The sequence below is a fragment of the Centroberyx gerrardi genome, chromosome 5 (assembly GCF_048128805.1).
Source record: "Centroberyx gerrardi isolate f3 chromosome 5, fCenGer3.hap1.cur.20231027, whole genome shotgun sequence".
NCBI lineage: Eukaryota > Metazoa > Chordata > Actinopteri > Beryciformes > Berycidae > Centroberyx > Centroberyx gerrardi.
This window is the reverse complement of record NC_136001.1, coordinates 21,365,623-21,383,609: the sequence shown is the minus strand read 5'-3', so window position 1 is coordinate 21,383,609 and position 17,987 is coordinate 21,365,623. Positions and strand designations below refer to the sequence as shown.

General features: G+C 41.2%; 1 protein-coding gene across 11 annotated transcripts in view; it reads right to left on the bottom strand.

The window, feature by feature from the left end:
- The window catches only part of scn8ab (sodium channel, voltage gated, type VIII, alpha subunit b), a 43,987-nt gene that overhangs the window by 20,818 nt on the left and 5,182 nt on the right, over positions 1-17,987 (bottom strand). For 9 of the 11 annotated variants that reach the window (XM_078283576.1, XM_071919382.1, XM_078283574.1 and 6 more), the window contains exons 2-10: positions 12,437-12,555; positions 11,983-12,072; positions 11,765-11,893; positions 9,767-9,858; positions 5,059-5,280; positions 4,715-4,778; positions 3,199-3,340; positions 1,577-1,783; positions 1,172-1,453 (exon numbers count right to left, since the gene is read on the bottom strand). In XM_078283576.1, coding sequence (XP_078139702.1) covers positions 1,172-1,453; positions 1,577-1,783; positions 3,199-3,340; positions 4,715-4,778; positions 5,059-5,280; positions 9,767-9,858; positions 11,765-11,893; positions 11,983-12,072; positions 12,437-12,555 — 1,347 coding nt within the window. Of the gene's footprint in view, positions 1-1,171; positions 1,454-1,576; positions 1,784-3,198; positions 3,341-4,714; positions 4,779-5,058; positions 5,281-9,766; positions 9,859-10,156; positions 10,249-11,764; positions 11,894-11,982; positions 12,073-12,436; positions 12,556-17,987 lie in introns of all 11 variants that reach the window. The other 2 variants (XM_071919385.1, XM_071919391.1) reach the window with 1 other exon arrangement.

The window sequence follows — 17,987 nt, the reverse complement described above, 5'->3', positions numbered from 1 at the left end:
AGAGGACAGAGAGATAAAGGAAGGAGTACTCTCAAGCAAAATGGGAAATGCTTACATCAGATGAGGGCGCACTGACAATACCAAGTTTCATCCTTTTTTGATAATACAGTAGACCTGTGAAATATTGCCTTTCTCTGCCTACAACATACCAAAAGTTATTGGCTGTTGTGTGACGTACAGACAATGAGCCTTTCATGGTTGTCTCCCCTACAACCATGAGTCATAACATGAGTCTTAACTCCTGTTTGGCAGAGAAGAAGACTTAAAAGGACAATAAAGTGAGATGGAGAAGGGTTTTCTTTGTAATCATGCTCAATCACTCAATCACTCTCTGTTACAAGTCTAACATGAGCACCGCATCTTTGCAGTATAAGATAACAAGAATATTCACAATTACAGTGAACACGATTTAATTAATTTATTATCTTTTCCTTGTCATTTATGTTGAATTTGGCCTTGTATCCGTAAAGAAGGCCATACGAGTCCAGTAATTATGCTGTGTTAAAAAAACAGAAGTTCATTTTAACAATTAATTAACCATCAAATGTATAATCTCATCTATAACACAAGAAACTAACATTATTTTTTCCTCTTTTAAGCTTATACCACCACATTGTGACTTATGAATGAAAGAACAGTACACAACTAATTTCAGTGCAATGCATGCTTGGGGGATGGAACATAGCCAGTTGTTTTGTTCTGTCCTCTAATCAATATTACAGTTTAGTTAAACTTTAAAGCTTGTCTCATTGGGTTACAGGGAAAACAACTAACGTTCAGCACTTCAACATACAATTTGTCTGACAATCTATCCATGGCTGCCATAGTTTTTTGCACCATAGGCACTATAAAGTTTTCTCTGTGTTGGTGCAGAGGCAGTGTGGGAGAAGGGTAAGAAAGGAGAGAGAAGGAAGAAGGGGCACTGCTCCAATGAGTTGTACTGGCTGCTCTTTGCAGGCTGTATGTGTGAGTGTTTGTTTACCCGTGTGTCTTTCCATAATGCACTGTCCTGATCTGGACAAAGAAACATAAACTAATGAAACAGTATTTAATAAAATCAGTTCCTCAAATATGGATAATATCTCAAAATGATGAGACGGAAGTCGGTCTCATATAAAACTAAGTCAACTGTAGTCATGTCTTCTGACTGCCCAGTCAAACAGCGGTTTACCTGGTTCATGATGGATGTCTTCCTCCCCAGACGGCTGCCTGGGAAACGGATGGTGCTTCTCTTGCTGCCATCGTCCGACTCGGACTTGACGACCTTCTCGCTGTCGCCCTTCTCTTTCTCCTGCTCTTTCTGACGCCATTTCTTCTTGCGGTTGCGTCGCTCCTTGGCGCTCTTGGAGCTTAGCTTAGAAACCTCAGAGGAGCTACGGGACAAGTGCTCCCCTCCTTCATCCTCTAACGCAGCCTCCGACACCGTGCCCGCAGATGTCGCCATAGCAGCAGCCTGGGGGGGGGGGGGTGTGTGTGTGTGTGGAAAAACAACAACACAATATAACCAGAAAACATGAAAAATGTGTAATAAGGGGAAACAAGTGTGTGTAAGTGTGTGTATGTGTGAGAGACTGACCTGAGTCTCCTCCTGCTGTCTCTTGAGCTGCTCCAGCATGGCCTTGAACTCAGCCTCTTTCTGCTCAGCCTCCTCGATGGTGGCCTGGTTCTGCTCTTCATAAGCCATGGCCACCACAGCCAAGATGAGATTCACCAGGTAGAAGGAGCCCACAAAGATCACCAGCACAAAGAAGATCATGTAGGTTTTCCCTGCGGCTCGCAGAGTCTGACAGAGACACACAGACAGAAAGCAACGAGAATGAATCAGAGAGTGAGATTTGGAGTGACTTCACATGTAAGGTAATGTTTTGAAAAAGGCATATCTTGCGATTGCTAAGATATAAATTGAATACACCTTGGCAAAATGTTTGTTTTATGTTTATGATGAGGTTTTTTTTTCTGAGTATTGTGTATGTCTGTTGTGTCAGCATTGCCAGTGCTTTTATATCCACTCCATGGCTTTCTCCAGGAAAGACTCCAGGCAAGACGGAAGCTGCCAGAGTGCAGGAGCTTCCAGTTTAACAACACACACACACACACACACACACACACACACACACACACACACACACACACTAAAACAGTGACTGGGTTATTAGCCAGCTGAAGTGAATCTGTTATGGCTGTGGTGGTGCAAATGTGCAGGAGCAGCAAAGAAATGTGCAGTGTCATGTTAGTACAGTTAAAGATTACAGTTATTGATAAGTGACTATGTGCGTCAGTATACAGTATTTGCTATATGTGTGTCTGTGTATGCATTTGTGCGCATAGCAGCAACAGAAAGAGAGAGAAACAGGACAAAAGAGAGATGTTCTATTTCTTCAAACACACATACTGTACAGTATATACCTGGTTCAACGGGCAGTTAAAAACATTTTTATATTTGTGTAGAGAATATGACTCTGTTCTAAAGGTCATTTGTTGAATCTGTGGTTGCTATTTTGGAAAAATGAATTTACTTGACAAAAAGAAACTGTACAGTATTGCCAAGATAGCAAGCAACAGACCCCCAGACTGAGGTCCTTAGATACTCAGTAGAGACAGATGTACAATATCTATCTGTCTATCTATCTATCTATCTATCTATCTATCTATCTATCTAACTGCTGTGCTGACTGCTTAGATTTTACATTTAGCTGCAACTTCATCATGTGACACAAATGTCAGATCCTCGCCCACAATAGAGGCCTCACATGAAACGAAAGACAAGTTAGTGACAGAAAGTGGCTAGTCACACACTTCTAGCTATTTCTGACCAGGCTTCCTTCCTTCCCTTTTTATTCAGAGGGCAAATGAACTGAGTGGGAGAGAGCTGCTGAGAGGCACTTTTGCTGATTCATTCAGGTATTACGATGATGATGTAATTTTTTTTTATGATGTAGGGAGGACAAAATCATCAGTCCTGCTTAGGGAGTGTTTCACTTCTCTGGATATGTGCTGAGGACTGAAGAGGCTTACTGAAGAATTTAAAATCTCTGGAACAGGTGTAAACAAAGGGCCAACACCTGCATCCATAGGTCATACTGTAATGCCATATGCAGTCCTGCCTTTTGTCTTTTCATCGGACATATATATTTACATTCAAATGATGTGAGACGGAGGAGAAGAGGCAGATGGAGAGAAGAAGACACTGTGCTTTACCAGCATGTAGAGATTCTCCCAGAAGTCTTGGGTCATGAGGCGAAAGAGGGTGAGGAAAGCCCAGCCAAAGCTGTCAAAACTGGTGTAACCGTAGTTGGGGTTCCTTCCTGCTTTCATACATGTAAAGCCCTCCGGACAATGCCTGCCAGGAACACACAATAATATATAAAGTGTTATTTAACTGATTCTAATTTTTAGTAAGGAGTCCCACATGCCCCAGAAACTGCATCACTACGGTAAAATGTGCCACTTCAGCACTAACCCAGTTAAGGGATTAAAGATACAGGCATCACTGCCCATGTCGGGTGAAACAGGGCAGGTCCATGAAAATGAGCTTGCAAAAGCTATTTGTTTCGGTAAGAGTGTGACACAAGAAGTTGTTTGAAATAAATTCATCAACAGCTTACGCATGCATGCTTACGTTGGTACTGGTAGGTTACTGATGCGATTCAAAATGAATATCCCTTGATCTTTATCAAAGCGAGCAACTGGCTTTTGAATGATAAAAAAATCTTTGACTGTCTAGCCTGTCTAGCTAAGAGAAAGAGTAATGTGCTAAAATAGAATCATTATATATTAAGTAATTTATTATGTAAACTGCTAAAATATTTTAATCCCAAATCATGCACTTTAAAAAAAGCAAAATTACATTCTTCACCAGCATTAAGGTTAAAAGCTTCTGTGTGTGATTTAAATGAGGCTTTACAGTAGTTCATGCACACTACAGCAGCTATCAGCTGATCCATGATATGCAACATTCAAACACTCACAGTAAGGTAGTCTGTTTAAGATGACCTTCTTCACACTCATGCCTGCTGCATGTTGGCACTGCTGCCTAAGCCTGACATTGCTGAAGTCTCCCTCCACCAGCCCAGCCTCTACCTGCACTGGTTTTATTTCTTTACCTGGAGAGGCTCTTCACTGGGCATGGCATGTTAGGACAGTATCATATCATTTGAAGGATGTGTGTCTCTGATCTGTATGCATTCTTTTCTTCACCTTATCTTATCTTTCTGTATCTTAATTTATCTTTTCATATTATTAGGTTTATGTGGAGCATACTTTGCAAGGCAGTGCACTTAATGGCAAATACAACTGTATTACGATTTGCTGCATTAATGGTTTATAACTTTATGTTTCCTGACTGAAATTAATTATTTTTGGTCTGTTTCCCCATTAACACCTATTTTCCCATTTGTTGACTGTTCATTGAGGGTGTTGGGTCGACTTTAACTCTAGAATACCCAAGCACTGTGAAGAATAGGGAGTATTTCTATAAATAATATTGAGTCCAGTTACTGGGGTTTTAAAGAGGAAATCATCACCCTCCTGTTAAATGCAAAAATATAGAGGGTCCACTGCTCTTACACAGGGTCACTGCACTTACTTTTGTCTAATTTTAATAAGTCAGTCAATGGGAGACAGGAGACACCTGCTGAATAAAGAACCTGAACAGGATGCAAAGCATAAACATGGTGACATTAACAGGTGTGTAGTGAGTGAAGCACGGATTTACCCCGAGTCAGAGCTGTTTCCACATATTAGAGCATCAAGCATACCAGGGAGGAAGTAGAAATTGGCTAGAAAAAAACAAGAGAACAGTCACTTGGTTTACTCATTGGGCAGTTGGTAATATGCTATAAAGGCTAAAAGATGCAGACAAACTGAAATAATACTGTACTGTAATGTATAAATTAGCAAGAGAAGTGATGAAACCTGGAAATGTGGGAGTTTGTGTGTGTTTGTTCCCTTATATTGTCCTTGTAAAAAAGGAAAAAACTGTACTGTTGTACTGTACTGTTTGGCCCCTTTTTATGCAATCATGTCCAACTCGTGATGTAAAGTGTGGCAAGAACTCACTTCTATTCATGATGTACGCATCCCAGTCAAAGCCCCTGCTGCCATTGGGCAGGTACTGCTCAGTCATGTTGATTGGCCAGATAACGCACTTCTGCCGCAAGTTGCCCATGAAGAGCTGAAGTCCAATCAGAGCGAAGACACTGAGACAGAAGACGGTCAGGATCATCACATCCGACAGCTTCTTCACAGACTGGATCAGAGCACCCACAATGGTCTTCAGGCCTGGCCGATTAAGGGACAACAAACACACACACACACACATGCACACACACGCATGCATGAGCGCACACACACACACACACACACACACATACACACACACATACGCACACACTCACACGCAGACATACACAGGTATGCACATACACACAAACACACACAAACACACAAACTCACACACACACACACACGCTCACACACACACACACCCACACACACACACACACAAGCACATGCACATACATATGCACACACAGTTACGAACACAAAGGCACACACAAACACACACGCACACACACACAGACACACGCATACGCATACACACACACACACACACACACACACACACACACATAGATACAAATAAAGGGAATTGCAAGCTTGGCCACTGCAAGAATGCACAGGCTCAGACTGGTTATACAGCTGCAATTCAGAGCTGACTTAAGTCACACACATAAGTACTTCTGATAGGTAGAACATACTCAGGCATATTTAACCCTGTGCTGCGCAGGTTCTTAAATGTTAACTTGGCTGGCACATCAGAATTACTTGCCTCCACCTGCCTCCAACGTTGCCAAGTCTCAACAGCAGAAACTTTAGGAGAAATGGGGTTTTCAGTGTATCTTTGCGTCCCCTTAAAGGATAAAACCTGTGCTTTGCTGCTGCTTATTGTTGTTGTTCCTATGTCATGCTTGTCTTGATGGGAATCAATAGCTCAGACTGTTGTCTGCATTTGTTTCAATTATTAATAGATTTGGTAGCCATGTTGTGGAGATTCACTGCCATAGGCTTTCAGCATATATGAAATGTACTTTTAGCATTTCAAAAGCCCACAAAAATCATCACGTTTGATAAACCGGCACTCCATTCTGTCATAAAACTCTAGTGTTTAGTGTGTGTGTGTACAGTATGTGGTGCTTGTAATTGAGGAAGAATAGAGTAACTTTTTACCAACAATACCACAACACAGGCTATTATGGCTTTTGCATCAACTTTAATGACATTTGTGGGGTTTCAATGTGATTAAAGTGCATTACAAAAAGGCTGAAAAGCTATAGCAGTGATACTGTATATCAGCACAAAAGGGCACAATAATTCCTCACTGTATTAGTCCTACCACTCATGTATGAATGATTTGAAATAACTAATTATTCTAATAGTACAGTAGTATATAGCTATAGTCTATATGTTCAGTATCACACAAAGCTCTTCCTTCTCCAGCTCTGCCGGATGTCTTTTAGACATTGTAGTAGACTTATCTGAAGAGAATCAACCATATAGTAAGGCTTTTAAATGTGATGTTACTGGCTTGTTGTTTGAGCATACTGTAGCACAGTATCAAGTACAAGTACAGAGAACAACAACAGAAGAGAACCCAACTTGGGTGTAAAAGATATTCAGCATAGAAATTGGCATTCTATGATATCCAAACATAAATAATGCAAGAGCGGCCACAAAAAGATGCAATAATGCTACGACTAGCCCCATGAGGTGATATAAAGAGTAGTCTGTGCATGTATGTGTGTACATGCATTCATATGTGTATGTGTGTGTGTGTGTGTGTGTGTGTATGTGCACGTGTGTTGGAGTGCTAGGGGCTTAATGGGCTGGAAAATATTCCTTATTTTCAGCAGCCACTGTGGGCAGGTATGGCTTTGCAGCAGAGAGGCAGAGGAACGTGCCGTCCTGCCACATCATGTCGGGGCTGCTGGTAGGACAAACCCTGTCTCCACCATCAAACTATTATTATTATTATTACCATATCAATAATTTGTGTTGATAATTATTTGTAGGAACTAATGAGATTATCTTATATCATGAAACTGGATGTCTTCTGTATTGAATGGGATAAACGTGATATAAGTTAAGGATTTTAAAGAATAGAAATAAGGACAGGTTGTATGTGTCATTAGGAAATAATATGAATGTCAACAGTCACTCTACATTTCATGTAGACTACTTATTAGTATTGATTATCATGAGCCAACCAAATAAGCTACATAGGAGAGGAACGTGTTTTACTTAAGCGTATAATAAATGTGAAGATTGTTTCTACTCTAGACTAGACTTATTCCTTTTCTTCCTTTACCTTGTCTTAAGAGTAGATACTGCACATTAGAGAAAGAAAACACTTATGTTGCATGTCCAAACTCCATACAGCTCAGGAACCTGTATATTAGGAAAACCCCATTTCATATCAAATGCCTGAGGAGTTCTTATTATCAGAAGTAGCCTATGTCTGAGAAAAACAATCTGCATAGTTTTTGCACTAAAAACTCAATAGACAGACTTATCTAAACTCTGAATGGCAGCCTAAATAATGACCTGAGCAGATGTGCAAAGTGCTTCAGTCTTCAGCACTTTTGTAGTCTCTTTCAAAATTTAGATGTATTCACCGCAGGGTTCTAGCTATATGGTGATTAAACAGAGACACTTCCAGAAACCTTCAATAAAATCAAAGATATGTCTAAATAATATTTATTAACAGGACACTGATTGGACTATGATAGTGCATTCATGTTGAACCAAGTTAAAGTACCAGAATTGCCCTCAACAATAGCACAGACATTCATCATACTGTACACACAGTGAGCAGAAGAGATCACATTCTGCTATTTCACACAACACAGTACACCACAACGAATATCGCGGCTGTGCGGGATGTTTCCATCAGATCGACACATTTTCAGCATCAGGCCTTTCATCACATTAACTTCCCCACACAAGGAAATGGTTCTATACAAATGTGAGGTAGAAAACCGAATTGTCTGAAGCCTTTCCCATTGAGGAAGGGCAGACAAGGCCACAGCTGGGTTTAGGATCAAGTGGAGAAGGGAAGCCGCATCATGGGATTCGTACTTCCCTTCTCTCCTCGCATCCATCTTAAGGAACATCCCGAGCCACTCTCAGATGATAAGACTGATTAATAAACTGATTAATAAACATCCACCAAATCAACCGAACACAGCAGCACCACAAACAGAGCGCAGAACCAGGCTCAGTCAGGGAAGCGGGAAGTGAAGAGGAGAAAGAGAGGACAGGCGAGGAAGAGGAGTGGAAGGGGCAATGAAAGGTGGCATGCAGGTCATTTAAACGCCAAGGCTGAAGGAATTGACTCTGTGTCAACATCACCTGTCTGAAAACCGTGATGGTGACTTTGCTTTAACTGAAGAACCGTTCCCATCCCAGGCACCCCCTTCTCCCACTGGTGCAGTGCTCCCACTGGGTGTGCCCTCAGGCTGGGTTAGCCCAGAGCACAGCTGAGCACTGTATGCTGGAGGCTGAGCTTACAGTACTGTATGTGCACAAATCCACAACAAATCATAGGAAAGTCCAACTTGCCCCTCAATACCTTTGTTCAACAACAGTTTTGCACCATTGGAGTGTTCGGCTCAGTGTGTGTGTGTGTGTGTGTGTGTTGACTCTGTGTGTGTGTGTGTCTGTGTGTATGTATGCATAGTTCCTGCTGATTTACAAACATTTCCAATGGTGCAAATGTATAAGCTGCCCTTGTGTTACGGTCTATTCCCCAGAGTAAAATCTTTCTGTTGGATCTGAGATATATGCATAGAATTTTACTTATTCATGTTCACTCATTTCTTCGTTATGTGTCTCCCTTTCACTCCCAGGATGGACAAAGATCTTCAAAAAAAATCAGAAGCCTAAATCCAAGAACTCTGTTATAATAAAAAAGAATAAAATCCAAAGGAAAAGCCCCTTAAAAGCCAAACTTGTAAAAGCAGGTGTCTCAAAGCTTCATGCAGCATAAAATGTGTTGTCAAACTAGGCTTGGCAGTCTTAGGGAATTAAATGGTCTTTGGAAATCAGAAGGCACTATCATAGATTTCATAGATTGAGCGAACTGTGGCGAATATATGAAACAAAACTGAATAAAAAAATAAACAGATGGTAATAAATCTAAACTTCTTGTGATCATGTTATTATGAGTGTGTTGATTTAATCACTCATGAACATATCCTTAAAAGTCAATCCCTTTACAAAAGAATTAAGGCTATCTAAAAACTAGAGGTGTGTAAGATCCTCTTTAATGAATTTGAACATGTTACTATTCAAACGTTACAATATCAACAAAAATAAACATAGAAGTGCATTTAATTGAAATGTTTCCCCATATTATCAGATTGTTTTGGACGTTTTTTTTAATTTCACTTGGGGTGGAAGTATATTAAAAGACAGCTATTGCATACAATGATATGTTGTTTAACGCAGTCTGTCCATATGGGACACATAGGGGAGCTCATAGGGGTCACCTCTTCCACTTAACCCCACAAGACTGCCAGTAGACTGCTAAGCCTATCAAAAATGTATTGCTACCATTTTTGATTGTTGTAAAAGAAAAAGAAAACAAAAAAATGTATTGTTTCTGAGGCATCCTCTTTTTAAAAAGAAAAAAAAATCAAAGTAATAGAAATAATGATAGTTAATAGATAAAATAAGCTCAGCCTTAGTGTTTAAATGGGAGTCTCACCTGGAATGACAGAAATAGTTTTCAATGCTCGGAGAACCCTGAACGTTCTCAGCGCCGAGACATTCCCAAGGTCCACAAACTCTGTTATATATCTGTAACAAGGTAGGATGACACACAGAACAGAACCCCATGACACACAACACACACACAATAACAACACACACACGCACGCACACACACACACGCATGTACGCGCAAGAGCACGACACCAGCACCACCATCGAAGACCGGGAGGGGACACCACGGTGAGAGAGAGAACGCCTGTCCGCCCAGGAGGAAGAGAGGGAGGGAGGAAGAGGAGAGGAGAGGAGAGGGACTAGAACAAAACCACACCTAACATCAACCCCGCGACTCGCCCGCCCGCAAACACAAACACCTGGACAGTCTTACCTGGGATAACAGAAATTGTTTTCAAAGCCCTCAGAACCCTGAACGTACGCAGAGCTGACACATTGCCTAGGTTTACAAACTCTGTTATATACCTGCAAGGTGGATCAGATACAGTTACTCAGCAGCCGTCCCAAACACAGAACAAGGACAGACAGACAGACAGACAGACAGACAGACAGGGAGAGAGAGAGAGAGAGAGAGAAAGAAAGAAAGAAAGAAAGAAAGAAAGAAAGAAAGAAAGAAAGAAAAAACAAAGCAAGAAAGAAAGAAAGACAGAAAGAAAAACCAAAGCAAGAAAGCAAGAAAGAAAGTAAGAAAGAAAAAAGAAAGCAAGAAAGAAAGAAAGAAAGAAAGAAAGAAAAAACAAAGCAAGAAAGAAAGAAAGAAAGAAAAAACAAAGCAAGAAAGAAAGAAAGAAAAAACAAAGCAAGAAAGCAAGAAAGAAAGAAAGAAAAAAGAAAGCAAGAAAGAAAGAAAAAAAGAAAGAAAGAAAGAAAAAACAAAGCAAGAAAGAAAGAAAGAAAGAAAGAAAAAACAAAGCAAGAAAGCAAGAAAGAAAGAAAGAAAAAAGAAAGCAAGAAAGAAAGAAAGAAAGAAAAAACAAAGCAAGAAAGCAAGAAAGAAAGTAAGAAAGAAAAAAGAAAGCAAGAAAGAAAGAAAGAAAGAAAGAAAAAACAAAGCAAGAAAGAAAAAACAAAGCAAGAAAGCAAGAAAGCAAGAAAGAAAGAAAAAAGAAAGAAAGAAAGAAAGACAGACAGACAGAAAGACAGAAACAAAGCAAGAAAGCAAGAAAAAACAAAGCAAGAAAGCAAGAAAGAAAAAAACAAAGCAAGAAAGAAAGAAAGACAGACAGACAGACAGAAAGAAAGAAAGAAAGAAAGAAAATGGATTGCTACATAAACAGATAATTAAAAAATATTATCAGCATGGTTTAACTGCATTAAGATGGGGCAATACTGTGGGAAAGGAAGGATTAAATGAAAAAGGACTCTTCTCCCTCATGATGTAAAATAACCATTATATCACATTATTCAAAATTGTTCTGTGAGAAAATGCATAAATTGGCTGTTTGTTGATAAAAGATAAGCTTTTCTCTTTGATGGATCTACAGAATATACAGCCTTGTTACAATAACACACATTATGATAGAACATAAATAAATAATAAATAAAAATAATTTTTAAACTTATATAATAATTAAACTTTAATGACACAATGTGAAATAACAAATGTTCAGTTAACTTGTGTTGTTTTATTCGTAAAAAAAACCAAACAAGAATGAGCCGCTGCCAGCCCCGCCTTTATCTGTTATCTGGTGTTATCTTGGAAAATAATATGGCTTGCTAAATCAGTAACACCTTTGAAATCACTTCTTAAAACTCATTTTTATAAGTTTGCTTTTATAAATATATCTTTTACTAATCTTCTAATCTCCCTTTTTGTTTTGCTTTGTTCTTGCTTTGCTTGCATCACTTTACTTTACTGTTAAATGTACTGTATGCTTTTATCTGTATTTTGTGTTTTGCTTTATTTACTCCTGTGTTTTGAATAGTACTATACAAATAGAGATTATTTTTGTGATTATTAACTGCGAGGTGAACTACTTACGCCATAGAGATGACCATGAAATCCAGCCAGTTCCATGGATCTCTGAGGAAGGTGAACCCATCTATACAGAAGCCTCTGGCAACAATTTTTGTGAGTGACTCAAAAGTGTAGATACCCGTGAAGGTATACCTTGAATAAAAAGAGAAGAGAGGAAAGTGAAATAGCAGCAGACATATCAGTGAGGATTTGTTAATTGAGAAGTATGAAAATGTACTTACTCCACTTGTTTGGACCATTCTGGAGGATCACTAAAAGTCATGAATATACAGTTGGTCAAAATTGTACACATGATGATCATGCTGAATAACGTGAGGGGATAGGAGTTAAGGAAAGTTTGGACGGTTTTACCCATAACACCCCACACATTCAAACAACATATCAATACATCAACAATTGCAATATAGCATTAATATTAATGAAGTAAAACTTAAGGAAGAAGGGGAGACAGTGATTTAGTAGAGTGTACAGCCTTGTGCTTACAGTGCATTAGTTTCCCCTTCTCATTTAACTGACCACTTGTGGTGACATAAGCTGGAAACACACACCATCTATCAGTGGTCAGGGAGGACTGATAAAAGAAGCAACTTCAAATTCTTCAAAAAAAATACTGCAACTTCTGTTTTTTTCTCATTCAACAGCACAGAAAATGCATCTCATCACTTGAAAGGATATGAATGTATCAAAATCTTAATAGCTATTCGCCTAAATAGACTAAAAGGGCTTATGATGTACAAGGAAGGCGTGGCACTGAAGCGGAAGAGTGTTTTCCCTTTGTTTAGGACTATAAATGTCTGTGGAGAGAGAGAGAGAGAGACAGAGAGATAAAGAGAGAATTAGACAATTTACACAATAAATGATATGGGACATACTGTTCAGCACATGGTGTGCAACCCTTTGCACCATCCTGTCATAATGAAAGGAAGAGATGACTGTAGGTTGACTGTTCATTAGCTGATGTGAGTCCTGAGCTCTTCTGAGTCACACTGCACTCTCTTGCATTGGTTCGCCCTCTAAACACACAGCTGCTCACAGTACAGGTGATATTGAAACCCATTTTAACATGGCACATTGATGAAAGCCCTCACTGTGTTCATACTTCACCCTTCGTAAAGACTTTACCCTACCAGCAATAAGAAAACCGTAAGATATATGCTGAACGGTAATGGTCTACCACTACACAAGGTACAGGAATAGACGTAGTATAGTAAAAGGACAAAGGTAGAGACAAAGGGCACGCAGTCAGTGGCAACAAGGACACATGAGACCTGTGTTTTACTCCACTGTCATCACTCCTACTGTGGCCAGTCACCGTAGGGCCGGGAGCACAGTTAACACCTCTGCCCTGTCTGCGTCAGACCCAGTGTGAGTGTGCTCCATGCTGGCTGGCTTTCACCACTACAGTGTCTCTATAGGCTGCCTCTGGAGCACAGGAGACAGGCGCAGGGAGGCTCTCCCCGCTCCGTGGCCAAATGGCTCTCTTCTTCTCAAGCTTAAAGCTCTTACTGGAAGAGAACCGCAAACGCTGTCATCGATCAGGGGCAGATCTGCTGACTCTAGGCTCTCAACAACCACTCCCCACCCATAAACAGCACTGGGCCAAGTGGGGCTGGGCACTGGGGTGAGGCAGCGGTGTGTGTGTATGTGTGAGTGTGTCTGTGTGTGTGTGCGTGTGTGTGTGTATGTGCATAATTTTGGACAAAGCCAACAAGAATTATTATTCCCTTATCAAGAGTGGCACAGTGTATAGTGAAAAGAGAAGGTTCTCGTTGGATGGAAAGCATGGTTCTCTAGCACGGTTCTCTACATACACACTGACCGTTTGGGTACTCAGTTTACAGCTAACTTGCTAGTGATGCTACCGATCTCACTTTATGCCTATTACCATTACAAAGTTTTCAAGTCGCCATGGCAAACATCAAGACAGGCTAACAAAAATACAAAACAGATGTTAAGAGTTGGTTCGCTGATTATCTATAATAGTAATAGTAATGTGTGCGTTGGGATAGGAATCTGGGAGTGGACGACGAGTGTGTTCTCTGCTTAGCCTGCTTAGCCCCACCTCTCCATGTGGATTTATGACACTTCTGACAAACCTGGCCCTCAAAAAGTAAAAGAAAAGATATCAAGTCCAACATGCAGCCAGTAGAGAAGGACAAATAAAGATATACATATAAAATATGAGGACATCACTTCACAATTTAAAAAGTGGATTTTCTTTGCATTCAAAAGTTTAACATTTAGGTATAAATGATTCTAGTTTGTTAATATGAATGTAGTAAGTCCAATTATGGAATTACAGCTTAAACTGCCTGATGTGCACTCCAATCTACAAAGAATTAAGTTGCCGAAATACTTAATGACACATGCATTTGACCACAGCAGGTCATAAAACCATAGACCTATATATTAAATATGTCCAGCTCACATATAACCTTATAATTGTCACAACACACAAATCACATGATAACCTCCAAGTAGAGAGAGGAAAACATATAAAAGATATATAATAAAGGCATCATCTTCTGTATGCATTACGCCACCATGCCAGCAGGTAGAAAAATACACACACCATGAGTTTGTGGCTCACACCAAGGGAAACACTAGAAAGGAACGGGGAGGCGACCAGAAGTGTCCTGAGACAAGTGGTGTCCTGAAATCTAATTAGATTAAAAATAGCGTCCGCAGTCTGGGGAAAGACAAAATGTATTCTCTGCATCAGAAGACTCCTCTCTCTCTCCCTCCCTTCCCCTCTCCTGTCCCTTTTTGCCTATATAGCATCTGCACCACCTAAAATATCCTCTCACTATTTTTCCTGTCATATGGAGAAAAAGAATTATCTGTGCTTCATCATCAATGCTATAAAAAAAAACAGGAAAACACGGGATCTACGGTCACATCCAAAGGGTTAATCTGTCTCTCAGAGAAGGTCAATGGAGGTGTTTCACTGACAAAGCAAATACAGTATGTTGATGAGAGGAGAAAGTATGAATGGCCATCATTAGCTGGTTACGGATGCCCAGCATGCATGTCTATGCTCCATATGGTTCTTGATGTGAAGAGTATTGCCATGGATAAACACTGAGATGTGGATTTGTAGAGGTTTTTGAAAACACCAGAGATGAAGACTCTCTCTCTTTCACACACACACGCACGCACACACACACACACACACACACATGCACACACTTCTGCTTTGTCCTTATTGAGTCTAAGTTTCAATGTAGGTCAACCTCTATAGCATACAGAAATTCATTTACATAGGGATTCATAATTCAATTGTAAAGGGGCTTCAGTTAGTCTGTGAGCTGGGTGGATGTGTAGAGGGAAAATCTGCTGTTGACTCCAACTTGGCATCCTGGCACAGTTACAATGGGCAAACTCAGTTTGACAGCATGGCTGCAGATAGAAGGGAGCTATAGGAGGCTGACAGACAGAACACAGACATCCTGCCACTGTAGCGAGGGAGGTTTTGCTTTCCACAAAACATTTCAATGGGGCCAACATATCAACCGTATTGTGCACTAGTGTGTTGGCACATTCAGAGACAATCAAATCCGTAAATATATATAATCACAGTGAGTGGCTTTAGTAGTGGACAGGCCCCTTGGATCACACAATGCACACAACACACAACGTATTTTCATTCTAACATATAATGTGCACAAGGACACATACACACACACTACCACATACCTATGCCTACCTACCTATATACATACATGCATACATATATATACATACATACATACATACATACATACATGCATACATACCTACACACACACACAAATCAGAAACAGTGTAAAGCAAGCTTCTCCCTCTAAGCATGACTTATTTGCTGCAAAGCTGGTGAAATGTTTCTAATTCTCCATAGAGCTTTGAAGAAAAAGGCACGTATGCAAGAATCAGGAGGCAGAATGCAGCTGCAAGGACAGCTTGTGTGTGTGTGTGTGTGTGTGTGTGTGTGTGTGTGTGTGTGTGAGGAGGGGGAATAGTGGAGCAGGGATATGGAGAGGGGCATGCAGGGGTACGGGACAGCAGTAAAGAGAGCTAGAGAGAAAGGAGAGAGGAAGAGAGAGAGAGAGAGAGAGAAAGAGAGAGATGAGGGGGTGGAGGGGGAGGAGAGGGAGTAATGCAGAACAGAAAGCCAGAGAGCTGCAGAGGGGAGAGAGCCAAACCTGAGATGGATGGGTAGACGGAGGGAGGAGGGATGGGTAGGCATGCAGCAGAGAGAGAAACTGAGAATGAGATGAGGAGGGGGGACAGAGAGAGAGAGAGAGAGAGAGAGAGAGAGAGATCCAAGCAGGGAAACAATAGGGACTAGGTCATGGAGAAGGGGTGTTGTACTTCTCTTAATCATCCCAGTACCCCAGCCTGGCATAGACTGGTCTAGTCATACTTCACAGCTCACTGTAGATTTACTCATCTACCACACTAATCAATAGACCTATTCAAAGATGGCAATGACCTTCACAAACAGTCACACACTCGGCCAAATCAGAACATACCCAAATTATTTTCAAAACATATCTGTACTGATTCACAGGGCATTTATTGGAGTTTTTTCAAAGGTCAGCTTTATGGCAGCTTTGCAGTATTATAGGAAGTATGCAGTGGAGAGAGACGAGAAACATTGTTAGATGACTGGATGTACAGTAAGTGCATCTTGACTCAATTTAGAGAAGTTATCTCTATCCAATGTCAAATGTAAATCTTTGATGCTTTGTGGGCATCTGTCTGTGCTGTTTCGCCGTTTAGAAACAACACGGATCACACAGAGCTTTCATTTAATATCTATAAAGCATTAGTAGCTTAAAATGTCAGTCATGTCCTTCTGTTCCACCTCACTGCAGTGAGGACTCGGAGGACAATGTCTCACCTGAATAGCATGACTGCAAACTTATTCCCTCACAAATGATGCTACCCGTATCACAACAGCGCGTCATGTACTGCAACACCCCCACCCCATAATCACACACACATACACACACACACACACACACACACACACACCTCTACTCCATGTACTGCAACACCCCCACCCCATAATCACACACACATACACACACACACACACACACACACACCTCTACTCCATCCCCACCATCCCTGCACTTTACCCCAACCTGTCTAGTTGAGTGGAGGCACACTTCCCTCTAGATGTTTCTGCCTCCCCTCCCCTCCCCTCAGCCCTAAGCCCAGTACAGGAGGATGCTGTGTCATCAGACACTAAGGACTCAGACAGAGCACTAAAGCCTGGCCCTCGCTCTAATTTACTACACCCTGGAAAGAGAACGACAGAGAGGAGGAGGAGGAGGAGGAGGAGGCGGAGGAAGGGAGAGAGAAAAGGAGAGTGATAGAGAGACAGACAGAGACAAAGACAGAGATGGTGGGATAGGGGCATAATGTAATAATTTTCGACGCCCCAACGATCATCTTTAAAATGCATAGAGTGCCAGGAGTGGCCTGCACAGAGCTCAATGCTGAGATTCATAGGCGATCACTGCTGTAGCTGTGAGCTCCCCTTCTGCACTCACTAGCAGCCGCTGCTCTCTGGGATCTGCAGAAACCTGGGCAGAAATGGCTGGTCTACTGAACCTCCTTGTTATAACACGGTCGCCAAAATGCCACCTTTGGGGACAGAATGACACTTAACCAGCAGCAATACCTGATACCTGCTGAAACTACATTTTTTTCTCCATGCTGTAGAACAGCCAGCAGAGGCGAATCATCTGACTCTATTTCTACGCAACCCGTACTCCCCCTCCTACACACAAACACAGACACAGATATGTACACGTGCACAGTGCCAGCTAAAACACCAGCATGCCCTCCCTCTATCCCTTCCTCCTCCTCCTGTGTGACTACGGGAGCTTATAGCGTTGCCTAATCACACCAGACATTTGAAATGCCCAGGCAGTCCTCTCCCCATCACAGGGGAAAACAAGAACTGCAACGCTGCATTTCTCTTCCTCGCCACTGCCCCCTCATCCTCTCTTTGATGCATGAGTGCTGTGATCAGGTTTCCTGCAGCTGACAGTAACACACACACACACACACACACACACACACACACACACACGCTCATACACAGACACACTCATTGACATACAATGGTGAGCGATAGGATGATTGTCGGTCGAGTAGAGGAGACGAGGAGCTTGGAAAGGTGAGGACACAAAGAGCGGCGGGGTAATGGAGGATAAGCATGAATATGCATAGG